General features: G+C 38.6%; 1 protein-coding gene across 6 annotated transcripts in view; it reads right to left on the minus strand.

Moving 5' to 3' along the window:
* ptprz1a (protein tyrosine phosphatase receptor type Z1a) overlaps window positions 1–27,406 on the minus strand; it is a 90,001-nt gene that overhangs the window by 60,420 nt on the left and 2,175 nt on the right. Inside the window, exon 2 of one of the 6 annotated variants that reach the window (XM_032546245.1) lies at window positions 13,243–13,370. The exons of the other annotated variants lie outside the window; for them this stretch is intronic. Within the exon in view, the coding sequence (XP_032402136.1) occupies window positions 13,243–13,252 (10 nt within the window). The 5' untranslated portion in view covers window positions 13,253–13,370. The remainder of the gene's footprint in view (window positions 1–13,242; window positions 13,371–27,406) is intronic. 6 annotated transcript variants of the gene reach the window in all.

Genomic DNA, 27,406 nt, shown 5'->3' on the forward strand with positions numbered 1-27,406 from the left:
ATCTGACCACAACACTGGGGCCAACAGCATCAAAAACAGCCATAAAATTAGATATGGGGATAACATTCAGAGGGCTGGAGGTGCAGCAGTGTAGACATATCCTGTAGTGAAGAAGGCAAACTGATGTTGGAAACTTCACAATGAAGTTTAAAAACTCATTGCAACACTCTTTTGTCAAGTGGGAATGATTAATTACTAAAACTTTAGCATTTTTTTGGAAGGTGAATATTTTTGGTTGATGGTGTCTACATGTAGGTTTTCAATTTAAAGTGAGATATACAAACCACTATAAATGTGTGCTTTTTAAATTAAGGCAATACAAAGTTGTTTTTTTTCTGACTTCAAAGACATTAACATTGAAGGCCTGAGGTGATCTATGACTTCCAGTTTCACCCTGGACCTCAAAGCAGGATCAGGGGCAGGACAGACAGAGCCTCCAAGCTGGTCTCAGTTAAGGTGGAAACAGAAAACAGGCTGTTTAACCAGCTGCTGTGACATAAAACAGCTGTCAGCTTCCAAACAATACACCAGCAGCAGTTTATTGTCTTCTTTGTGTTTGTGTATCTGTGTGTCTGCCTTGTGCCCAAAAAACTGTTCTAGATAAGAACTCATATGGTGAAGCTTTATCCAGCTTTCATCTTTTCATGGCTCATGTCCTTTTAGTGTTAAAATTAAAATGGACAGTGTGAATGATCCCAACAGAGAAGTAAACTATACTGTTTAAAAGCAGCCTGTAAGTTACTTGTCATTTCTACATACTGTCAGTATGGTAACAGGATGCCATACAAATAAAATTTTCAGTTCCTAACCTATCAAAAACCCTTTGCTGCATATTGTCACATTCCTCAAATAATGACCTATGTCATTTTTTCCAAAAGTTATTACTTTTTTTTGCCATCTTTTGCTAAAATAAAAAACAGGTGGTGATATTTTTTTTTTTTTACTTTGGGCAATACTTTAGGAATGTCATAATATGAAATGTAGTAGCTTCACTTAAGCAGCACCTCACCAGTGCTGCTTAAGTGTCATGACTGGATCATGGTGGTCATAGGTTATTTAGGGTTCTATCTTTCTGGGCAAATTTGGTGCAATTTGTTTAGTTGGACACTGTACGGCCTTAAAGAGTCTCACTACTCAACAGTTATGTTTTCAGCGGTAAAGCTTGGTACAACTCTGTCACAGCCCTTGTTCAGGTATGAAAGTACAGCGCTCCTCCCTCCCCACCTCTGATGGTGAGTCAGAATTTGAAGTAGCAAGGGTTGCCATGCCCTTGCTACTATCGATGCATGGATTGAAACAGACATGTGTACTTTATCTCCCTAACACTAGTAACTTTAGGGGTTGTTAGGACTCTGCTTTTTTGCATGTTTGATAATGTAGCAGCCATTCAAATGGGCTTTGTAAGGTTAATGAAGAGTGTGTTTATTAAAGGACACACTCTTTAATAAAGAGTGTGTACCACATTGGTACTGGGGAATCCCCAGAACCAGTGTGGTTGTGAGATTTTGACTGTCTCGATGAGTCTGCAGCCTCCTGTCCTCCATTGAACACAACCCAAGAGTTACAAGTCCTGCAAGACTCAACCAGAATTCAACGACAAATCCCAGATCTCATCAGCTGATGACTGATAATCATGGTTGGAGTTGGACATGGCATGGCTGAGACGTAATGATCAGCTTGAAGAATTGCATGAGTGTGTATTTTCAATAAGCCACCTGCAGGCAGGTAAACAGCAAAAGTGTGATAAAACGCTTGGAACCTTAAATAGACTGCCCACATTGTATTAATATGCTTGATATATTTTGCAGAGAGTGTGAAAGATCCATTGTGAAACAGCAGCACAGCTCAGAGTGACTGTCTGAAATAGCTTAAAGGCATCATTTACTTAAATATTCATCTGTCAAAACACAGGCTGTGACAGGGTGTCCTAATTTTTATTGACATTACTATATGTTGAAAATCCTCAAATTGTTAAAAGCAGTATATAAGTGTTCAGAAGCAAGGATTAGCCCAGTAACAGCAGGATCCTGCTCCAGAGAAAATTAACCATCATATAGCCTCTGTGACATATACAGTGCCTAAGAATATTTTATACTTTGATAAATAAGCCAAACAGTAAACAAAAAAAACTTGTCAAAAATGAAAACTGATTCCTACAAAAATAATGACAATAAAATGATCCGATATAAAATAAGTGATTGCATAAATATTGACTCCCTTTAAAAGAGGCTGACCTAATTCAGCAGAGGTCCAGCCACCTGGATATCAAGGCTGGACTAGAGTTTGAGAGAATCCATGTAGGAGACTCCATGGTCAGGTGAAAGAAAGTTTTTGCTGGAGCTTTTTGACCGTCAAACACACCATCCCTACTATGAAGCATGGTAGGTGGCAGCATCATGCTGTGGGGATGCTTCTCAGCAACAGGCATAGAAGGTTTGTAAAGATAGAAAATAAAATCTATTTTCCAGCAAGACAACACGCTGAAGCATCCAGCTAAAGCTACACAGAGATGTTTGAAGACAACAAGGTAGAGGTTCTGAAGTGGCCCAGAGAAAACCCAAGCACTGACCCAACAGAACATTTGTGGTAGGACTTTAAAAGGGCTGTTCACAGCTGATCCCCACCAAAACAACAATTTGAACAGTTCAAGCAGGAAGAATGGAGGAAATCTGCAGCATCCAAATGAGCAGCCTGAGGCCTGTCCACACTGACTCCCTGCTGGCATGGCAGCCAAATCTGCATCTTGCTAAATGCTGACTGGAAGGGTGTTAATATTTATGCAATCACTTATTTTATGTTACATACTGTATTTTTATTTGTCATTATTTTTGTAGAAGTCAGTTTTCACTTCAATTAAAAGGCTTTTATTGAAAACCTTTTCAAGAACTAAATTAAGTTGATCAAAATTAATTTGCAAAATCCATAAAAAGGATAAAACATCCAAAAAAGGTCAATTTTTTAATAGGCGCTATATCATTGAGTAGCCGTGCGATGGACTGGTGACCGAGACCTCACTCAATATAAGCATGTAAGATAATGGATGGATATCCATTATCTTACATTATCCATTATCCATTATCTCCACCATTATGGTGGATGTATCATTGAATATTCTAGAGTTGCTGGAGATATCAGCACTGTTTCTCCAAAGAGAACATTGGAATAGAATGTAATCTCAACTCCAAGTCCAAAATAATATCCTGAAATAAATAGAATCATAATCAAAATCAGTCATATTGGTCAAGATTATGTTTACAAATACTGACTTCAGTTTTCAAATGTAAACAACACTTTACTGAAATTGGTTTCAAATGTACACCAGCAGAAATCTACCATATATCCACTTTGATTTGATTATCAGGTTGATTTATTTTGTGGTGTAGAAACCTGGCTGCAGCAGGAGGATTATGTTTGATAACTTGAGTGTATTTGTTACGGTCCGACAAGTAAGGCACAAGGACAAAGGCATATATATAAAAATATATCTTCTATTTATTTTTCCAAAAATTCTTCACAAGACTTCCAACATCAAATCTAAAAAATATAGCAAAATGGGCCCAAAAGAAATCAGCTAAGGCATACCTACCTCAGGGATAACAACCCAAAACTGACATCACACAATGAACACAGGTGGGAATTTATACACAGAGGAGATATGCATCTCCTCTGTGTATAAAGAATATACACCCCTCCACAAATGAGGAGGGGTGGAAGAGAAGACAAAGACAAACAATGCATAAACATAAAAAAAGTAGTCAAACCAACACACATTTTGACTACTACACAACTGTAAAAAAGCAAAACATCCTAACACCAAAAATGTTTTAACAATTATGCTATTAGTAGAGAGAGGACAGATTCTTCAACATCAAGTCCCGTACTTCTAGCAGCCTGATGGTTTGTTCCACTTCCTGGTTTGCCTTTCAACCAGTCCTCTCCCCCAGCCAGTCCTTCAAACTCAGCAAAAAAAAGTTTGTGATCCATTTCTAGGATGAACCGTGTCCCCAACAAATAATATTTGAGTGAATCTAAGGCCCACTTCACAGCTAGGCACTCCTTTTCTATGGTGGAGTATCGAGTTTCCCCTGGGTAGAGCTTTCTGCTGATTAAAGTAAAAGGATGACGTCCCCTGGAGGCCCTTGAAGCAACACTGCACCCAGCCCACGCCCAGATGCAGCAGTTTGCAAAATAAATGACTGTTCAAAGTCAGGGTAGTATAATGTTGGAGGTCCACTCAAGGCACCTTGGATGTCCTTAAAAGCTCTCTATGCTTCCTCCAACCACTGAAGCTGATTGGGTCTCTTGGGACTGGTCAGATCTGTACGCACAGCAGCTCTGGCAGAAAAGTTAGGAATGAATTTATGGTACCAACCCGACATCCCAAGGAAGGATTTTAGCTGTGTCCTGATCTGTGGCAGAGGACATGACTGAATTGCTTGAACCTTCTGGATCTGAGGTTTGATGACTCCATTGCCAATAATATGTCCAAGATATTGAACTTCCTTCTTGGCAAGGGTGCATTTAGCTGCATTAACAGTTAGACCTGCAGCATGAAGAGACTCAAAAACAGCCTTAAGATGTTGCAAATGGTCCCTCTCAGCTGTTACTGTAGATGACAATATCATCTAAATAAGCAGATGCAAAATTTGAAAGACCTTCCAGTACCTTATCCATAAGTCTCTGGAAGGTTGCAGGTGCTCCATGAAGCCCAAAAGGCATGACGGTCCCAAGGTGTCTGGAAAGCTGTCAGCTCATGAGACCTGGTGTTAAGGGGAACCTGCCAATAACCTTTAGAGAGATCAATGGTGGTAAGATATTTTGCTTTCCCAAGACAGCAAATCAAGTCATCGATATAGGGGAGTTGGATATGAGTCAAACTTGAAACAGAGTTCAAATAGCGGAAGTCTATACAGAACCTCATGGTGACGTCCTTTTTTGGTACAAGGACAATTGAATTACACCAGTCACTGTGAGAAGTCTCAAAAGCATTAATTCAATCTCCTCTTTTAAAGGGCCTAGGAAATGCTCAGGGATCCTGCTGCTCCTTCGTTTCACAATTGCATTTTCTTTCAGACAAATATCATGGTTTTTTTTTTTGTTTGTTTTTTTTCTCCGAAGAGTTTTTGCGGCGCTAGTGGCTTGTATTTTTTCGACAGTAGGCAGACAGGAAGGAGGGTGAGGAGAGGGGGGAAGACATGCGGCAAAGGTCGTCGGGACCGGGAGTCGAACCCGCGACGTCCGCGTCGAGGACTAAGGCCTCCAAACGTGGGGCGTGCTAACCCCCTGCGCCACCACAGCACGCCCCACAAATATCATGTTTAATATAATCAGTATGTCCAGGATTATCATGAAACACATTGATGTTACATAGGGCTCTCACTTGCAACTGCTGCTCTGGGGAGAGATGACTCAGGTCAAGAGCAGAAGTTGATGGTAGAGGCAGGTATTGTTTCTCCTCCTCCTCATCTGATACACTTCTTTTTTTTCTTTTTTTTTACCCCTCCAGGGGTCTTTTGTGGGCTCTAGTGTCCCTTATATAAAAGTAGCCTGACAGGAAAGGGGGAAGGAAATGGGGGAAGACATGCGGCAAATATCGTCGGGTCCGGGAATCGAACCCGCGACAGTCCAAGTCGAGGACTCGAGGCCTCCAAACATGGGTTGTACTGTCCCCTACGCCACCACAGCACGCCATCTGATACACTTCTGATGAAAAATACATCTTGTTTCCCCTCAGGCCTTGAGACCCACTCCTTTAGCAGGTTAATGTGAAGAACTCTGATCTGGAGTACAGATCTCGTAGGTGGTGGGACCCAGTTTTTGAACAACCTCATATGGACCTTGCCACTAAGCCAAAAACTTGCTGTCATCAGTAGGTAGCAGTACCAATACCTTTTGACCTGGTTCAAAACTTCTCTCATGAGCAGTTTGATCATACCAGGTTTTTTGCTTCTGTTGGGAGACACACATATGTTCCTGAGCCAATGAGGTCATCTTTTAAAAACTTCTGTCTCATCTGGAGGACATAAGAAATTGTATTAACAGTATTTGATGCTGTAGTCTGAGTTGTATTTGCAGCTTTCTCCCCCTCCCACCTTTCCTTCAAAAGGGCTAGTGGACCTCGCACCTCATGCCCAAAAAGCAACTCAAAGGGGGAAAACCTGGTAGAGGCTAGGGGTACCTCCCAATATTCAAACAAGAGGTAAGGAAGCCACTGATCCCAATCAGACCCAGCTTCATTGATGAACTTATGAAGCATTTTCTTAAGAGTCTGATTAAACCTCTCTGTGAGTCCATCAGTTTGCTGGTGATATGGGGTGGTTCTCAGTCCCCTAATGCCAATCAGTTTATACACATCCTTCAGTAATTTGGACATAAAATTTGTCCCTTGATCAGTCAGTATTTCTTTGGGGAACCCCACTCGTGAAAAAAACTGAACCAGGCAAACGGCAACAGTCTTAACCTTAATATATTTCAGGGGGAACACTTCAGGATACTTTGTTGCATAAGCAGTGATAATCAACATAAATCGGTTACCTGATTTGCTCTTCTCCACTGGACCCACAACATCCATGCCCAAACGTTCAAATGGTGTATTTATAATAGGAAGAGGCTGAAGAAGAGCTCTCGCTACAAATCTGGTGAATGTTTTTTGACACCGAGGACAACTCCTGCAAAAACTGCCATACACTCTTTGTGTAATCCAGGCCAGTAGAAACACCGTTGGATTCGGGCTATTGTTTTATGCTTCCCCAGGTGAACAGCCCAGGGAAATGAATGGCCCAAAGTTAATACTGTTTTTCTGGGTTGTACTGTTTAAACTCCCTTTTTGCAGCTCTAAATGCCCACGGTTGGCTCTTCCTACTGGCTGCCACAAAGGCATCTGCCAGGGAAACTTGCCTCTACTGCATCTTTTGGGTTTCGTTCCTTAATCCAAACTTGGAGTTCTGGAGACAACATTCGGAAATACTGTTCAAGAATTATGACGTCAATTACTTCTTCAACAGTCTTACCTCGGTTCTGAACCCATTTGCCATACATTTCTTTAAGTCTCACATGAAGCTCCTTGGTGAACTCATTTGGCTCCACATGAAGAGAGCGAAACCTCTGTCGATAAGTCTCGCTGTTAATTTCATATTTCTGTAAAATAGCAGCTTTAACATTATCATAGTCCATTGATTCATCCACATCCATATGTACATATGCACTCCTGGCTTTACCAGTCAAAAGTGGAATCAACTGAAATGCCCAGTCACTTTTTGGCCATCTGCAAACCCATGCTATCCTCTCAAAAGTTATAAGGAAATGCTCAATGTCATCATCATCACTTAGCTTTTGAAGTTTTGTTTTTTATAAAAATGTGTAGAAACTGAGTCACCTGGCTTAACAGCAGACAGTGCAGGTTCTGGTGGTGAACTATCCACATCATCAGGCCTCAAGCCTCCAGAGGAGAGGGCGTGGTCTTGCACAAAAGGCCTCAGGCCTGCGGAAGACTGGGCCTGAAGCTCCTCTTGAAATAAATTGAACGGGTGTTGGAGAGCCTTAAACCTGTGATCTTGACGTGCCATTTCTTTCTCCCACTGTGCCTCTCGAGCTTTCTGCTGTCCAATGTGGGCCTGAAGGATCCCTGCCAAGTCAGATATGGTTGGCTCTCCCCCTCTTCATCCTCTTCACAAGCTGCACCACACTCCTCATGCTCTGTTTGCGCTTCCTTGTCTGATGGAGCTGACTTGCCTTTACCATCTCTGGCTCCTCTACTAACACTGGGAAAAAGATGGAGGAACCTCCACAGTATTTATAATTTAAATGCTCAGATTAAAACTGGATATCTGAATTCAGTGTTCATTGGTTTCAACTTTGAACTAAGTTGACACCTTCACTAAAAACTAGTTCATGCATAAGACTAATACATTGCATGCATTTGTTGTGTTTTTATGTTATGTGCTCTTTTCTGACTTTAAGGCACATTGTGTTTTATATGATACTTGCATTGCTTATTGGATTTTGTTTTTAATCACACCCAGAAATGTCATCTTCTATTTTAAATAGCATTTTGTTTTAAAAGGAAATTGCATGGAAGAAGCTTGGATTAAACTGGAAAAATGTGTTGTATTGAATTGTTGCATATGGAAAAAGCTAAACAAGATGGACTGCACTGCCATAGCATTACCATTATAACTTACAGGAATAAAGGTCCAGACTGCGCTCAGATTAACCTATCTTACTCTCCCAGTCTTAGCGGCTGGTATTAGACACACCACCCCCACCCTGCTCAGTCTCTTGTCTCCTTGGCATCTGGAGAACAGGGGCAGGGATTTGGGTGGATGACTGGTGTGACAGAAAGGAGGGGCTAGTTGTTACACATTCTACTGCAGGCACCAGTTGTCACCCTAAAAGCCTGTGGATGTCCGGGCTCTCTGAGGGCTGAGCTAATCCTCTTATTTTTCATCCAAATGGGGTCTGTGGGACTCCCACAGACCAGAGGGCAGGGCACGCCACACTCCGCTGAATGAATACACTGACACAGTTATGGCCTTTTCTCTCTAAAGAGACATTATGCAAGAACTTTCCATAGATTGTAATGGCTTGCCTTTTTGTTCTCAACCACCACCAAAACCCAAACTTCAGCCCTGACATTACACTTTACTTCGTTCATTAAAAATGAGCATTTGTCTTCTCCTCTGTTGAAACATTAATTTTCAATAAGCAAGGGGTCTCAGGAATCATCCATGCTCCTTGAGGGGAGTCTATCCAAGCAAGTCAAGTCAAGTTTATTTTTCTAGCACATTTCAGCAACAAGACAGTTCAAAGTGCTGTACATCATAAAAACATCAAACAGTAATCAATTATGAAACAAACATTACATTCCCTGGACAATTCCCCTCGTCCTAAAATAACAAACTTTTATCTGTGACCAATTGAATCTGAGACCCTTCAAGCTGTAGCCTGTGGACTAACATGATTCATTTTGTGTCCTTGTAGGTTAGCTTATAGATATTTCAATGTTTTAAATCCGAGAACATTGTTTGCAAGAAAAAGATGCACTGCTCTATCCAGTTGGAGGTCAGGTATTTAGTTCAAGAAGAGGAGTTTGAATATCACGTTGTCGTGTCAAGGTATGATGATAGAAAATTATGATCATCATCATCATCATCATAGAATGAAATGAAAGATGGATGGATGGATAGACAGAGGCCTAGTCTGTCATAGTGCAGGTGATGCTGTAGTCTGAGTTGGGGAGTGTTGCTGTGGAAAGCAATGTGTAGGTTGACCTAATACTCTCTCAACCCAGTCTTGGATAAGCAGAAGACAATGATTGGATGATGACTGCTTAACTGAGTTTAATCATTTAAAGGAATTTAGTTCTTGTAAGACGACCGACACCTGATGCTGTTGCTGCTGTTTCTAACTCATTCTGCTGCTTGTGGACTCAATGTTGGCGCACAAGACGTAACCGACAGAATCCGGTTAAAGGAATTTCAAAATAAAAGATCCTCCAGACTCAACACATAAAACGGAAGTATTTAATTATTTCTTGCGCGGCCCGGTACCAATTGGTCCACGGACCGGTACCGGTCCGCGGCCCGGGGGTTGGGGACCACTGCTGTAGGAGACATTATCATAACAGCTACACGGTTTATTGCCTTTGAGGGTGTCTGTTACTCTCTGAATGACAGCATCATCAGACGAGTAAGCTGAAGAGGTACAAGGAAACCAAATATTATTGATACCACTCTGAAAAATTGTCATTTTCCAAAGCATAAGAAGATGAGATTAGAGTCTCAATAAGCCTGTCATAGCCACAAAACTGGCTCAGGAGCAACTTGGATGGGCTGTCTTTAGCAGCAGTGACAAGGAAAACCAGGAGTTTGAAGAGCACTATAAAAATAAAAATATTGATCAGCAAGATTTGGTTAAAATGTTTTTGTGATTAACATATTCAGTAACCTTTTTTTAAATGATTTTAGCCTATGTAAACCTATGATGAACAGGATGTAGAAGAAGCCACATGATAAAGGAGCTGCATGAGATGCTGAAGGCATGAAACTCTGCTTTTAAATGTGGTGTCAGCGAGGTGTCCAGGTCAGCCAGAGCCAACATAAACTGCTAATGACCCAAGACTGCCAAGCCAGGTTCAGTACGAATCACGTCATTAAGTATGCGGACGATACGACAGTGGTAGGTCTCATCAGGGACAACAATGAACTGGCGTATAGAGAGAAGGTGAAACATTTGGTGGACTGGTGTGATGCAAACCATCTAATCCTGAATGTCAACAAAACAAAAGAAATTGTTGTTGATTTCAGAAAAACAAGGTGGCCATGTGACCCCAACAACTCTAAGTCAGTGTAAACTCAAGGTGAGTGTCCAAGTCATTCTTACGATGAGCTTAGACTCTACTTGTGATGGTGGCAGTTTTGCCCTCGGGACTCTTGGCAGTTTTGAACAGTAGTTGAACAATTGTATTTGTAATATGTTATCTGTGATTTTAAAATGCACTTTAAAACGTTTTGTAGGTATAACAATTAAATCCTAAGACAGTAATCTTTAGATCATTATCTTGGGCACTGAAATGGTCCAAAAGGTTGTCTGAAATGATGAAAGATTTTTCTTTATAGGTATAAAAGTGCTCCAGCTGGTTTATGTAGACCATTCAAAGAACCAGTTCAAAGAAGGGGCACACCTATCCATTTGAATTCAGTTTGTAGGTGTGTCCACTCTTCTAAAGTTGCATGTAATTGTATGCACTGTTTTGTGTCTTTTGGTCTAGGTCTTTATTGTAAAGAGTATGTGTTGTTGCAGAGGTCAGACTAAAGTCTAAAAAAACAATGACTTTGATACTGCATCACCATGTACAGGTTAGATCCAGCTTCGCCAAACTGCGGAGGCAAAATATTTAAAGATGAAGAATGAGGCTGAAAACATATTAAATCAAAGGTTTCAGTCTCAAGTTGTGATAAGTACAGATTACTATCAATACTATTAGCATTTTCTGAAAATAACTCTTGCAAAGGAAGATACATGATGCATTTCAGTTGTAAAACTGAGGAGGATCAAAAGGGAACCTTTAAAGCTACAGTGACTGTGAATCACAGCTGACCTCTGTAAGGCCAAAACATCAGCTAGTGATTCATCACAGGCCCTAAAGACATTTAGAGTGTACACTAAGTTCTTCCTCGAACTTCTACTGTAGGACCACCTCGGCGAAATCAAAGGATATTGTCACAGAGCTGCAGGCAGACGCATGAAAACTTTGCTCATCTGAAGCCCCGAAAAACAGCAAAACTGCAACAAGCAGCAACACAAGGGAAATTGTTCTGCAGAGAACTTAACTCATCATCAGCCGAGGCTCCGGGGTTGAGCTTCAGAGTCTCTCATGTTTCTCTTTTAACTATAAATGGTAGAGAATATAAGCTGTGGGTTATCTACCGGCTAAGCTTACGCCCCTAAAAGGAAGAAGAGACATGAAAGAAACAGAGCTGCAGCAGATGGTTTTGGCCCAAATTAAAACAGAACAGACCACTAGCAGCTTACTGCCTCTGTGAAATCTAAGTAAAACCTGAAAATATTGTCTTTAGCAAGTTATCCATTTCATGCTGTGTGATGCTGTGCCTTTTCCGTTGTATTCGGCATTGTTGGTTGAATCTCATTTTTCTGTCTATAGTTTATTTTGTTAATTAATGAAGTTCCTTCTAATTTTTGACTTTCTAAGACCCTAATCTGCTGACAAACATAGCCAGCTCCTTCTTTCTTCAGGATCTATAGATATTATAATAGAATAAGATTACATGCAAAGTGGAACCTATTGAGACCTGTATTAAAAATGTAACTTCTGACAAAGTGTTTAAATGTTCAAAGGAAGAATGCCTATGAGTAGAAGAACTAGGACTTATTTTTTCCCTGACAAGCTCTGTCAGGTTTTGTGAGGATCAGCTATAAAAAATGTATTTCAAGTCCTGCCACAAATTTTCTATAATATTTAAACCTGGACTTTGACTGGGCCACTCCAGAACATCAAAATTGTTATCTTGCTAGAAAATTAATGTTCCCTGAAACATAATCATCAGTTTTCAGTATTACACACAGACAGAGTTCCAAGTGGTACTATTTGTTGTGGACAACTGTCTGTCAGCTTCCTCATCATTTTGAATTAACGATATTATTGTCTCATTTTCAGATCCAGTATGTACCTCCATATTTACTTCAAGTCAAATCTTCATTTCTGTATTTGCAGGTTTTTTTGGAGAAGTTTGTTATCCTCGGTGGATAGCAGAGGCATCGTTTACTGATTAAGCTTGTAGATTAGAAAATAAAATAAAAAGTAGCAGTCTTAAAATTTTGAATAATCCATCATGTGGTTTAGCTAGTAGGTCAGAAAATCAAGTAGAAATCATCCCTTTCCTAAATTTAAAGTAATCCAGTTGTGAGGGTAGGTAATATAAAAATAACTAATAAAGGTGGGTAAATCACATAGCTATACAAAAGGCAAAAGCTATCAATACATCACTTAAGTGAGAGGCCAAGAGAAGCTTCTCCTCCTTCACAACCAAATGCATCCCTTTATCTTCTTCCCTAACTAATGTCAAACAGAGGACGTCTCCTGTCAACACAAAGCACTTCATTTATGCTGCTAATCCCCGAAGGAAATCCATCATCAAGGTATTTACTCTGTGTGTGCCTTATTTTGCTGTGTATCAAAAATAAGATTCATTCCCTAGTTACTTCCTGAGTAGATTAATAAGCAAATTAACAAGACCAGTTGAATTCATGTTTAAATCAAGGACACATCAAAAATTTGACATGATTTAAGAACTAAACCATTCTTTAGTAAAATAATTGTGATTCAGTTGTTTGACCAACACTAATGCTCTCATTAGGTTAGAGGAACCGCACCAGTGGGCAAAACCAACGAGAGTCCATTTTAATCCAATCAAACTGTTCAGGTGTGACGACTGCTGAAATTAGCCATCTGTGCATCTGATTTGATTTTATTCCACACAGGAAAGTGTCAACCTATGTAATGAAAAATGTTATAATGTACTCCTCACCCCTATTTTGCTTTAGGTTCTCTGCATAGTCTTATCATCAGATTGGTCAAGCTGCTCTCACATAGAACCTCTAACAGCGGAAGGTCCTTGATGCTAAAGACTATCCAAGTGTTACCAACCCAGAACTTATCAGCATTAAAGCTGCACTCTGTAGCATTAAAGAACAACTCCCTTTCCTTTTTAATAAATTTCTTACTTCTGCTCATCCAGTAATTTTTGACAATCTTGGCGTCAATGAACAGGATTCCCTACTTGGCTGCCAGGAACAGAGCACCTCAGTGTGTGAGCTCGCCTGGAATTATCCAGCCCCCAACGTCACATAGCCTGCAGAGACAGGAGGACCGATTCATCACGTCACTGGTCGTCAACGATAGAATCCTGAACAACAATCATCAAAAAAATCTGGTGAAAAGAATTTGTTTGGTTTTTTCACAATTTTTGATCATCTCATAAACCGCTGACAAGAAAGCAGCAGTCACTTCTGGCAGAGCAGTCACTGAAGAGTTACTTGTCTACAGAGTTTATTGTTACAATGAACCACTTTGAACAAACATTCAGGCTTGTTTGGCCACCATTTGTAGATTTGCTCAGTGTTTACTGCCTGGTTTCCCTAGTTGGCAGTGTGGAAACACTTCATGACTCGAATGCTGCTGGACCCTCAGGTTCATTCAGTACGTCATCTTCAAATTTAGTGAATTTGTAGTTTTTGGCATCATAGGAATGATTTTATCTGAATCACAGTTTAAAAAGTAGTGTAAACTAAGACAATTTAGTAAACGTAAGAGGGCTTTACATAAAATTCTTCTCTCTTTTCCTTTGGGGTGCAGGGTTGGCACTCTGTCTTTTCAGTTTCAGAGTTTAATTAAGTTGTTTCTCTGTAAGGGGAGCTTTTCTCAGGGCCTCTGACAAACTGTTTTATATTGGCTGTAAGATAAAAAACTCTAGAACAACCAGTAATGGTTTGCAAACACTTCACCTAGAAGGGGATCAGGGTGAAGAAGGGATTTCTCTTCCCCTTTGCTTCCACGTTAGTAGTTGACTGCCCTCCGCACTGATGAAATATGCAACTTTCTGGTTCACCTTTACTTTCCTGTGGAAATTAATCATAGAGTTGTTTGCTATTTGAAGGTGTTCTCTAGTTAATACCATAGAGTTCAAGACAACTTCATACCCTTATATTCACATTAGAGTATACTGTATTCACATGTGTGTAATGTTCAAATTATGCACATTAAAAATAGCTGCCTTGATTTTTTGGAAAAATACTCCAATATCTCTAACAAATGACAATTTTAATTTTCAGGTTGTTTCTCTCTCAGCAGATTCACATCACAAGTTCCACCTGTTCAGTTATATTCAATAAATCAAATATGTATGAAAAAGAGTCTCAGTTTGTCAGATTAAAGGTACCCTTTGAAAATAACCTTAAAGCCAAATTCCTGTATTAAACATGTTTTGCTGGTCTGATTCTAATCTTCAATGTCATGTTTCTATTAAGAGTAAGCAGAAAATCATCATAACAGAAACAAAAGCAAAAAAAAAACAGTCTGTGTGGAATTCATTTATATAATGTCATTTACATACACCGTGTTCCAAATTATTATGCAAATTGGATTAAAGTGTCATAAAGATTACATTTTTTGTTGTGCTATTAAATTTATAGATGGTATTGTGTGTCAGGGATCTTTGAATCACTATAATTAATTTCAGAGAGCTGGTTGATTAGTTTGTCTGGTGAGTCAATTAAAGGAAATCAACATATTATTAAGCAAGCCACAGGTTTCAAGCAATATGGGAAAGAGAAAGGATCTCTGCTGATGAAAATCATCAGATAGTGTAGTGCCGTATGACAAGGTATGAAAACATTAGATATTTAACAAAAACTGAAGCGTTATCGTACTGTGAAGAGATTTGTTGCTGATTCAGAACAAAGATGGGTTTGTACAGATAAAGGCAGAATGAGGAAGGTTTCTGTTAGATAAATTCATCAGATTAAGAGAGCAGCTGTTAAAATGCCCTTACAAAGCAGCAAACAGTTATTTGAAGCTGCTGGTGCCTCTGGAACCTCAAGGTGGAGGATCCTCCAGAGGCTTGTGGTGCATCAACCTACTATTAGCCTCCCCTAACCAGAGCTCACAAGCAGAAACGGTCACAGTGGGCCCAGCCGTACATGAAGATTCATTTTCAAACAGACTTGTTCACTGATGACTGCTGTGCAACCCTGGATGGTCCAGATGGACGCAGTAGAGGATTGGTGGTGGATGGCCACCAAATCCCAACACGGCTGTGACGTCAACAAGGAGGTGGTGGAGTCATGCTTTGGGCTGAAATCATGGGGAGAGAGAGAGAGAGAGAGAGAGAGAGCTGGTCGGCCCCTTCAGAGTCCATGAAGGTGTGAAAATGACCTCAGCAAAGTAGATGGACTTTCTGGCTGATCACTTTCTTTCATGGTTCAAAAAGAAGAGCCGTACCTTCAGTAGCAAAATCATCTTCATGCATCACAATGCACCATCTCATGCTGCAAGGAATACCACTGTGTCATTGGCTGCTATGGGCATAAAAGGGCAGAAACTCATGGTGTGGTCACCATCCTCCTCTGACCTCAACCCTATTGAGAACCTTTGGAGTTTCCTCAAGCAGAAGATCAGAGGGTGGAATGTAGTTCATATCAAAACAGCTCTGGGAAGATATTCTGACATCCTGCAGAGAAATTCAAGCAGAAACTCCACAAACTCACAAGTTCAATGGATCAAGAATTGTGCTGTGATATCAAAGAAGGGGTTTTATGTTAACATGTAACTTGGTCTGTTAAGATGTTTTTGATTGAAATAGCTTTTGATTTTAGTACATGTGACCACTTAATGCTGCACATTGAAAGAATGACCTTCTGCAGTTCTTTATAATCCATAAAATGTTTAGAAAATCTGCTGTGCATAATAATTTTGTGCATTTTGAGTTTTTTATTTTTGAAAAAAATACTGTTCTCATGGGGAGCTTTGATTCAGTAAAATTTGATTTATACTGTAATAGTTCAGGACTTGAAAATTATACTGACCATCATTTGTATTGACCATTTAAGAAAATCTGAGAAAATATCACTTGCATAATAATTTGGAACACAATGTAGTGAACTGAGTTACCTAAATAAATAAATGTTTCAATAATCTACTTTATTGAACATGGCTATCTGTCTAAGCTGCCGGATGTATTTCAAAAGTATGTTGAAAAACCTCCAGTGTGTGTGCCAGGGACGGGGATTTCAGATTCAGATTCAGACCCTGGACACTTTTAAGTCACAAAGACTCCAGATTCAGCTTAGACACACACTCTAAAGACTAGTGATTTGACTTAAGCTCTGATGTGACTCAAGTCTCAGTAGCAGCCTTTGTTTTATGAAACCAAGACAGGACCCTTAACTAACAGCTGAAGAATCATATTTTCTGTGAAAGAGTGTGTGACTTTTCAGTCAGAGACATCTGCTGACTGTGGGTTATCAATGGCTCATCCCAATCTCTTTACATTAGCTGCAGCTTCATAATAATGACCACAGAGATGTCTCGCTAGCTTAAGACTGTTTCACATTTTGTGGTCAGCATGAATGAGAACATTCCATTAGATTTGTCAGAAAACCTTTAGTTTCCTTTCAAAATCAACTGTTACACTAGTGGTGTCCCGATACTGATATGAGTATCGGTATTGGGGCAAATGCCAGCATCAAGTACTCATACTTGTAAAAACAAGCCAATACTCCAAACTGATACCACTGCTCTGCTGGATTTTCCTCCTAAGCTGCGCTGCGGTGCAACTCATAGGCCGGGGGTCGGCAACCTGCGGCTCTAGAGCTCTTTAGCGCTGCCCTAGTGGCTCTCTGGAGCTTTTTCAAAAAATTTTAAAAATGGAACAAGATGGGGGTGGGAAATATATTTTTTTGTTTTAATATGGTTTCTGCAGGACAAACATGACACAATTATTCTTAACGTTTTCCAATGCTATAAAAATGTGTAGAATAAGTATTAAATTTCAACATTTCTGTCAACAAAGATTTGCATCATAGCCTGTGATGTTTCCTTCAGCTAGGCGGGGTGCCAGGCTGGTGGCTGCTGTAAACAACCTGATGGGTGTGTGGTGGGCCATGGAGAGCAAAGGGGAAAAGAGAAAAATAGCTGAGGAGAGATTCTGCAATTCTTGGACCGAAACATTTGCATTCATTGCCATTGCAGAAGGATTACCTGAATCCTTGCACTGACTTGCTTGGCATTTGCACAGAAATCAAACTTAAACTGTATTAATTTAATTTTATATACTTTACCTTTTCAAAAGGCTACTTCTTTATTTTTATAACTGCATTTTGCGTTTTATTGCACTCCGTTTGTTGCCCAGAGAAGGAGCACGTTATGCAAGTTCAGTTTTGTTGTTTTTTCGATCACACACTTAACGGTGATTATTTACAAAGACAGGGAAATGACCCTGTCCCTGTCGATCTTCATAATAAAAATGACATCAAAAATCTGGTTTCTTTTTTGCATTTCTTTAATTTTATCAATGCAACGAAACATAATACATTAAAATTGTAAAGCACCATCATGCAACAGAGTAGTCACCTGGTGCGTCATTCCTTCCCGGACGCACTGCAGGGAAAATAAACGTTTAATCATGAATGCTAATTATGTATACACAGTCATTTTGATAATAGGCTAATATAAACACTTAAAGACTGTTTTGCGTTCATTATAAACCTTATATAAGGCTTTAAATTTGTTGAGGCTCCAGACAGATTTGTTTCTTTTTTTTTTTGTCCAATATGGCTCTGTGACAGGGGTTGCTTACCCCTGTCATAGAGTCATAGGCTAAACCACACTTCATGCCTAGTGCTGGTGATTATACACCAGTAAGTTATTTGCTGCTCCTCCAAAAACATAAACAAACAAACAAAGAAAAAAAGAACAGAAGAAGTGAGAAGTTAGATGGCAGGAGGGGGGCCACGCTAGAGGTGGGTAACATTGCCAAAAAATGATATCATGATATATTTGTTTAAATACCCCGATAATGACATCACAAATGATCTTTCACAGCTCGCCCTGTCCTCTGCCAACTGCACCATTTGCTTTGTTTTACTAACAATCAGTGAAGTTCATTTTTTGCGTATTAATATTAAAGCACTTCCTTTTCTGATGAACTCCACATTCTCGTTTGCCCACTACACTGTTTTTGGCTTACTATGTTGTAATTTAAAACATAAAATGAGACATGTGCACAACAAGTTTGGATTTACAACACAGCTCTCTAATACCATTAGAAATGATCTTATTTGAAATGAGAAGAAAACCTTCCAAAGCCCCAGTATTGCAGTTTGAGAATTGCAACACAGTTTGAGATAGGCACTATCAACTATCAACACTGGAGTTGAACTGTAAATAGCTAGACTATCTAAAGAGATTTCAGTCAACAATTAATAAATTAGATTCACTGTAAACTCGATGATCCACCAACACATAACCTCTGTTAGAGAGAATCAATTTCTAAAAAGCTTAAGAAAGAGGTAAATCATACATTTGACAAATTTATACATCTTTCTGGCCTGTTGACAGCTGGCATCCCTCCAGACCCCAACGGGATAAGAGTGTAAGAAAATGGATGGACAGAAATTTACACACTAAAACCAAGGGACCAGCTTCTGCTCCAACTACCCTTCAGCTGTCCTCTGTCCCTCTGCAGGACACTCGGCCTCCTCATGCTGCCATCACACCATGTCAGCACTTCATCATCAGGAGCCGCCTTGCAGGAGCTGCTCATCTGCTGCCATGAACTAATTGCTTTTTCACTTGCATGAAGCCATCATGCTGCTTCAGTGCGAGAGGGCAAACATCATCAGCACCAGTGCCATTCATTAACAGGCAGACATTTTGTGATTGTGCCATGGGGATGCAAGACTATTTTTAGGAATGAGTAGATTGAAAAAGGCTGCGGGGGGTGGGACACAGAGGAAATTATGGATTTCATTCTTTGTCCTTCTCTAACCTTGACACAGTAAAGCAAGGTGTCCCATTTAGCTGTGTTAGCTTGTAATGATGACCTGATTAGTTATACAATTAAAACACGAGTGTCTTTATTTAAAATTGTATTTGTTTATGCCAGCTCTAGATTTATATAGATCTTGTAAAAGTATTTATACGTTCAAAGGTTTTCCACATTCCACACAAAGTGATGCATGACTATGAAGTGGAAGGAGAGTCTTACATAGTTTAATTTTTTTTCACAAAAAAGAAAAGTTTCTGAAAAGAAAAGTCTTATATGCATTTATATCCAGCCTCCTGTATCCAGACACTCCAAAAATAAAATCTAGTTCAATAATATCTAACTAAACAGAATCCATCTATGTATAACTGAATCTCAGAATGAGTTACCAGCTGTTCTATAAAGGCCTCAGAGGTTTGTTAGATAATATTAGAGAGCAAAGGCTTCTAAACACAGCAGACAGGCCAGGAAGAAAACCATGGAGAAGATGGCAGCTCCTCCAAAGTGTCAGCTAATGCAGAAATCCGCTGTTCAAGTGGAAGAATCTGTTGACAGGATATATACAAGAAGTGCACTTGATAAATGTGGCCTTTATAAAGAATAGCAAGGAGAAAACCATCTTATGTTGAAAGAACACTATAAGACTACCCTGAACATACTGTCTCCATAGTTAAACATGGTGGTGGCAGCAACCTGCAGTTTGGATGCTTTTCTCTAACAGGGATTTTATTAGCAGATCAGTACTGATGAGAAAGTGGATGGAGCAAAATCCAGTACAATCCTGGATGCAAACCTGTTAGACTTTAGAAGACCTAAGGATGGGATGGAGGTTCACCTACCAGCAGGAGAACCACCCTGAACATACAGCCAGAGCTACAATAGATGGTTTAGTTCAAAGCATAGTCCCATGTCAGAATGACCCAGTCAAAATCCAGACACAAAATGGCTGACAATAGATGTTCTTCATCCAATGTGCCTGAGCTACAACAATTTGAAAAAGAATAGGAAAAATAAAACAATGGGCAAAACCACAAATGACTTACAGATTTAACTGCAGTGGAAAATGCTTTTAAAACCAGGATACATTTACATGCTGATTTTGATATTTCAAAAATAATTTTAAACCTTATAACATTTTTCTTCCAGATCATTATTATGAACTCTTTTGTCTATCTGCCACACTGAATCTGGATAAAATACATTGAATGTCCATTTTATGTAAGACAGACAGACAGACAGACAGACAGACAGACAGACAGACAGACAGACAGACAGACAGACAGACAGACAGACAGACAGACAGATAGATAGATAGATAGATAGATAGTTTCATACAAGATAGACGCTTGTGTGAAACTGCACTTGGCAGTTATCACTGTGGATTTCTTCAGTGTTTCAACTGCATTTAGAATGTTAAAGAAAAGATAAAAGTAAAATATAGATATCAGATCAAGATAATGTTAACAACTAGTAAGAAAAGGGGAAGAAAGGGTGAAAGGTGGGCCATCCTTGTCATCAACAATGGATTGGGATAACAGCTAAGTACTAGCTTTTGAGTACTTAGTTGAACTTGAGTTTTTTTCATAAGTGTCATTCATTCAGACTTGACTGGACGTAACTTTTACATCCATATATGGAGGACTGGCCTCAGACAACAATTCTCCTGACCTTTTACAGCTTACCACATAATAATCATGTTGTACGTTTTCAAATTCTGAACTCACATGTAAGCTTAAAATATCACTATCTTTGTCTTTGGTGTTGGTTGTGTTGTGCATCATATTTCATACAAAACATCAACCCTCTTCTGAAACCCTGAGGTATATTCTCAGCTGCTTTGGCTTGCTTTCTGTATGTCATTCTTTTTTTCAGTTATTCAATTTTATGCATTTAAATAAAAACTATTGTAAGTTACAAGTTTTAGCACAATTATAAAAGAAGCAAAGAACAACTTTGCAATCCATTTAATCCCCGAGTCACAACATTGAGATTTAATGTGAAATGTGATTTAAAACAGGATTCATTGCAGCCTGAGAAAACAACAAAATGTCCCCATGGAGTTCAGTAGATCTATGATTTATTTAATCTTTTTAAAAAGCTACTTTTTGGTAATCAGTCTAGCATCATAATTCCGGTAGTGTATCAACACTCCTGGCCATTTTTTAAAGAAATCCTGAAACTCACTTTTGACCTGTTTTTTTTTTGTTTTTTTTCTTCAAACAATACATTTTTTCTCAATTTGTCAGAGTGATTTGAATAGAGACACGGTGATGTAGAGTTTAACTCCCTGTACTGTAAGCTTGTAATGTTGGTGACTTAAGCTCATTCCTGCTGAACTCGTGGAAGCTGATCTGGATAATAAGGTCAGACTAATTCATGAAATGTAAATGTTCTGTAAATACAAGAAAGGCCCTGCTGAAGCCCATCCAAGGTCTTTTGTGTGATCTAACATCTGCCTAAAGCAGTTCTGCAGTCACCTGCTTAGATCCCCAACACAAGCAGATGAATGGAAAAGAAACGGAGCGTATCAGCCCTTTCACTGTTGAGGACTTTTTCCAGCCCATGTCCTCCACTTAGGCCTTTTATCGATGGTCTTTTACTGCATGGCTTTTTCTTTGTAGTGCTTCGTTGGTCTATGGCCCTTTAGATAAGGGCCATCGAAGGTTCGGGATCAAACAGGGACTACAATCTTGCAGCCAGTCCACAAGTGGATCCCAAATCCAATGGCTCTCCACAAGTTCCTCTACAGAGGCTTTACTTGTTTTACTGCTAAACAGGACCCTGATGTGAGGGGTCCCGTCAGAGGTACTGTAAGCCACCTGGATCTGCCGACATCCTCCATTACATAGTTCTGAAAAGCCGCAACCACAGAAGATGAGGTGAAGGAGAGGGTGGGTCAATGTGGTGGCAGAACGCCAGGCAGGCATCAACAGGGACAATATGGCCACCCCATAACACCATCCTTCAACCCTCACACACCCAGAAATGAGAGGGCAGCCAAATGAAGAAGAGGATTAGAAAAAACCTTAAGGGGGTGAAAAGAAAGAGAGTAGACAGCAGATGAATGAAGCTGTGCTGCTGCCAAAGGGGAGCGATGCATGAAAACGGTTAACAAAACATGTGCAGCAGCAGAGAAGATGTACAAGAAAGACAGAAAATGAGAGATTAAGAGCTAAGAAAAGCAAGAGCAAAAGAGTTAGAAAAAAATGTTAAATAGCAAAATATAAAGATCTTGGCTTGAGGGAATACACTGTAAGAAACATTTTTCACGTGCCAACTACTACCAATTGCAGAGGCTACACTAAACTACCAAAGGCATGTTTAAACAAAGTAGGTCTTCAGGCTTTCTGGACTGATATTGATCTGTCAAGAAAATATTTGCCACCTTAAAGTTATTACATGTAATTGTCAGAATAATCGATAAATTACTAGTTGTTTACAACAGCCCTAATGTGTACACATAAAGATAAAGAAAAAAACATTATCTATGTAAGGATAAAGCACTGTTCTAAATCAATGTACTTCATTATACCTTGATAGAATATTATATTTTATTAAAAGTAAAAATTGATTCGGGACAGTTCCGTTGAATTTCAGTCACAATCAGGCTGGCTAACACCAGGCTTGTAAAATAAAAAAATAAAAAAATGTTTTAAATAGAACTTGTCTAACAACATGAAGCCTAAACAATCTTAAACATTACGGCTCTGTCGAAAAAAAAAAACATAATCAAGAACAGATGAGAAACAACATCACTAACATCTTTAAGTCAGAAAAAGGTTAGAAAGTCATTTCTAAGCCTTTAGGACTCCAAAGAACCACAGATGAAAACATGGAACAGAAGTGAATATTCCAAAACGGTCAAAGCATGTACTCCGAAGTGACAGGGGTAGCCATGCAAAAAAGTGTGTACTGTCTTACTTCTTGCCCCAAATTTTAATTTTCTCTTCACGCAATCTGTATCCCAATGTACAATGGATACATTGGGGTAGCCTTTTCATAAAATCATGCATGTGCATGCTCACACAGCAGGAAAAAACCTGAGTTTATGTCTTTGTTGTGGGTAAAATAATTTCCTTCATTATTTCATGCTACACTATTAATATATCTATACTGATCTTAAAGGTGGGCAACAGAAAAACTGTATTCACTATTTTATAAAAGCACAATCACAAGTTTTCTTTTTTTTATTTCGCTAAGTTAAAACAATTCCCATGGAAAAATAGAGCCTTAAGCCCAAAGAACATTTGTCAACACACGGTTCATTTTACATAGCTTATTTAAAAGAACAGCTGATATTTAAAAGTCAATTTAAATGATTTAAAACCATTTAGATAATATTTTTTATGATTAAAGTTGACCTAAAAACACCACATGTAGAGAATTGATTTTCTGTATTTTCTGCCACAGACTAAAGCTCACGAAGCCTTATCTGATGCAAGGTATGATGTTTTTTACAGTGTACAGTAGACAAAGCGGGCCTGAGAACAGAGATAGAAGCTGGCAGGAAATGGGGTTGGTAACGAGGCTGGGGATGTTGAGGAAGACTAATGAACGAAGGAGTGCCGCTTAACCTGCACTCCAATCTCCCTGTGAGACCTCCAGGCCCGAGGAACTCCAGAATTCCCCACCCCACTCTGCCACCCATTCACGGAGCCCTTCTCCCCTTTCCCACCCATTCACCCACTCTGTACTCTCACACGTCTGCCCCAGCTTCACACTGCCACAGAGTCTCGTCCTTTTTCCACAGACTGGCAGTGAGACAAATTGCCATGCAATCATGCATCACACTTGTCATCAGCTTAACTTTATAGGAGCTGGTTATTGAAATACAATCATGTTTTGGAACTGTGTTCCTCACACAAACTTGAAACAGGTCAGCTTTGAAATTAAGAAAATTAAAGTTAGGCAAAGACTTCTTACATTTTTACTCCAGGCTGTTCTTTTTTTTCCCTTTCCCTTAGAGTTGTCTCTTGGCAGCTCACTTAACACAACGGAAGCTTGATTAAATACAATATAAACTTCCATATGACAAAACATTATAGTTTGTACATGTAGATTTTAAAACTAAACAAAATGCCATAAATCAAAGCTTAGCGTGCTGAACATTTTTAGGAGTTGGACATGTTTCCAGTTTCAAATAATATCAGCGTTCTGACAAGCTACGCTAAAGAAAAGACTTCAATCTGCTTTTATGATTGAAAGTTTTTTAACCATTTAAAGGCTGACAGAAGAAACTATTGTCACAGAATTTCCATTTTTAAAACTAGAACAGTGTATTGAATATTCTGAACATGAGAAAACAAAACAGCAAATAATTGAAACATTGTCCAGTTTTCACAAATTTGTTATATAATATCTGATACATTGGGCTTTTATGGTCATGTAATTATCGAAAGGCAAAGGATACAAAAAGCAAAGTAAATAAAGCAAACATGGATCTGGCTAATACAAAGCATATTTTTTACAATGTATGCCAGGATTTGGTCCATGCAGATTTATTTAGCAGGATCCCTGTACAATTTCTCTTTCTGGCAATTTTGAATAATATTTTGAATAGAGAACAAATAAGGCAGTAGATTGTAACGGTTCACATTTAAACAGATAATGTTGACTTATGTCAACCAACAGCTTTTCTCCTTCACTGTTGCAGGTGCAGGAGCTTTACTGGCCTTTTCAATTGCTCTTAAACATGGTCTTAGGGTTAGGTTAGTATGTCACATCCTTGCCAAGGATGCCTAGATGCAAACAACACTGTTTGCTTTGTCTTGTCGGCTAAAGGTAGAAGCTCATGATTTCTATGGATGTACTTCCCATGAAATTAAAACTCAGTGCAGCTCATGATCAGGTGAGAAGCTATGGACAGAATAGGAGCTGAATGTGTCTTGTGGCAGTGTTGCCACATAAAAGTCAAACTGTTTGGACAAATATATGAGTCAGAAGGGATCTAGAGTGTGAGTAATTTAGTCAGAAATAACACCAGACTTCTCAATAGCGCACCTGAAAAAAAAGAACGAGGTTGCCCTGCTGCAACCAGCCTAGAAACAAAAAAGTGTGTTTAACGCTGAAAATCTTCCTGAGGTTCACAACAGGCACACATTAGGTCTATTTTGTGGCCTAAACCAATCAGAGATTGGTGATGATCCAGCTTAAACTCCTTCTCCACCTTCTTTGAAGTTGTGTCAGAACTGGACTTATCATGTTTTAAATAAAGAATGCTCTCATTTTCATCCTTTGCCATCTTATTACGGTGGGAAGATTCAGCTCCCCCTTCACATTGAATAAGGACTGTTTTATAGGGGATATAAAATGGATAAGGGATAATATGTTTTGTATGGACTTGGAAAAGATAACATTTACTGTCCGTGGTTCTGAAAATAGATTGTATAAAATTTGGCACCCTTTTTAACTGCTTATGAGAAATCTTCTCATTTCTTCTCTTTTCATATTTGAGAACAATATATATATATATATATATATATATATATATATATATATATATATATATATATATTGAAGTGATATATATATATATCACTTCATTCTTGCTTTTAGACACAAGATGAAATCCTGACAAACTTCTCTGTCCTGGAGGCCTGTTTTCTCTCTGACATCTGACCTGCAGCAACAGAAACTTTACCCAATTAGAAATAAGATCATTGCAGCAAGAGTAGGTGTCTCTGTGAAGCACTCCCTAGTGAAAAAAATATATACTTTAGTATATTTCAACTATACTTACATTTGTGTAAGAACATTTTAAGTACACTAAGTATTAAGTTTACTACCTATAAATATATACAAAGTATACTAAAAGCATGCTTGTACCAATTTTGACGTTATAACTTTAAACATACTTGAATATAATTATATCAAAATGCACTTTTAAGAAATATATTAAATAAAAGCATACTTTAAGGTAACAAAATATGTATTTGCTCAAGTACATTTACAAGTACGTTAAATATAGACTTTCTCAAGTCTATATTTAAAAGATATTTTAAATATCTTTAAAATATATGTTTTAAAGATATTTAAAAGATATCTTTGAAATATATCTTTTAATATCTTGCTTTTAGACACAAGATGAATTTTTAAAAATTCTATTTTGAGCATATATTTTAAAATATATGCTCAAAATAAAATGTTTAAAAGTTCACTTAAAATTCACTTAACACTTACTTTAAATGATTAATTTCAGTATGTTTTAAATTACATCTCAGCATGTGCTTTAGGCTAATAAAGTATGCCATTTTAGGTGCCTTAATAATCTTTTACTATTTTTGTTAAAATGTTAAAGAATTAAAAAAATAACAGTCCTTATAGTGGAACTTGATGTAATATTGTTTAACAAAGTAAATAATGTGTTCATACCTCAAAATATAAAACATTGACAGCTTAGTGACAGAGTTGCTACAACAAAAACAATACTTGTCCTGAACACTAAATGTAGCAGGTATCTTCAGTTTTACATCGCTCCGAATATGATCTGTTTTCAGTTTTTTAACTAAAACACGGAAGCTGTCTTTACCCAATCCATTTTCAGATCTATGATGTAAGATTTATTATTGAACGGCATTAGCTCCAGTTCACACTCCAGACCAGATGGTGGCGGTATTGCACACTTTCAGTTTTTTTAAAAAGCGCCATAAAAAGAAGAAAAGCTATGAATTCAGAGAAGATAACATACGCTGTTCAAGTTCGCCATTTTTACTCGCATAATATTGAATTAAAAGTAGAGACGGCCTTGATAGTTTTGGTAAATTCAAGTTGTGTTGTCGAATTAGACGACAACACAACTGGACAAGAACCGATGGAAATTAAATGTGGGTCACGAAAGGAGCTCGAAGAGACAAAGGCTGCTAACGTGTTGCTAGCTGGTGGTAAGTTTGCTTCCAAATTCTAATTATCGTCGTTTAATTATAAAGATTGCAGTAAAGATATAAACAAACTTACGTTGGTTTCAGAAAGAATTATTTTTATTAATTTTATTGTGACTTTTATTATTATTACTATAACAATCATTCAGTTTCATATTATAACTGCATGGAGGCTCTGTGTGTTGCGACTTGATATAGTTTTCTTCATAAACTTAACCTGGTTTTAATTAAGCTCAGTATCCCAAAGAGACTTTGATATTGTGAGGCTGTTGTTATAACTCGTTCATCATTGTTTTTATCTTTGACATATTTTTGCAGTCTAAGCAAATGAAGATGAAAGAGGAAGCCAGGGATCAGAAATTAGAAAACCTAAAGACTTTCCTGTCTCAGAAGAGGCTCTGGCTCCACCAGATCACCAACCAGTTCTGAGGATGAACCTTCACATCGTCTTTATGGTGGAAGGATTCT

Source organism: Xiphophorus hellerii, chromosome 2, assembly GCF_003331165.1.
Source record: "Xiphophorus hellerii strain 12219 chromosome 2, Xiphophorus_hellerii-4.1, whole genome shotgun sequence".
Classification (NCBI taxonomy): domain Eukaryota; kingdom Metazoa; phylum Chordata; class Actinopteri; order Cyprinodontiformes; family Poeciliidae; genus Xiphophorus; species Xiphophorus hellerii.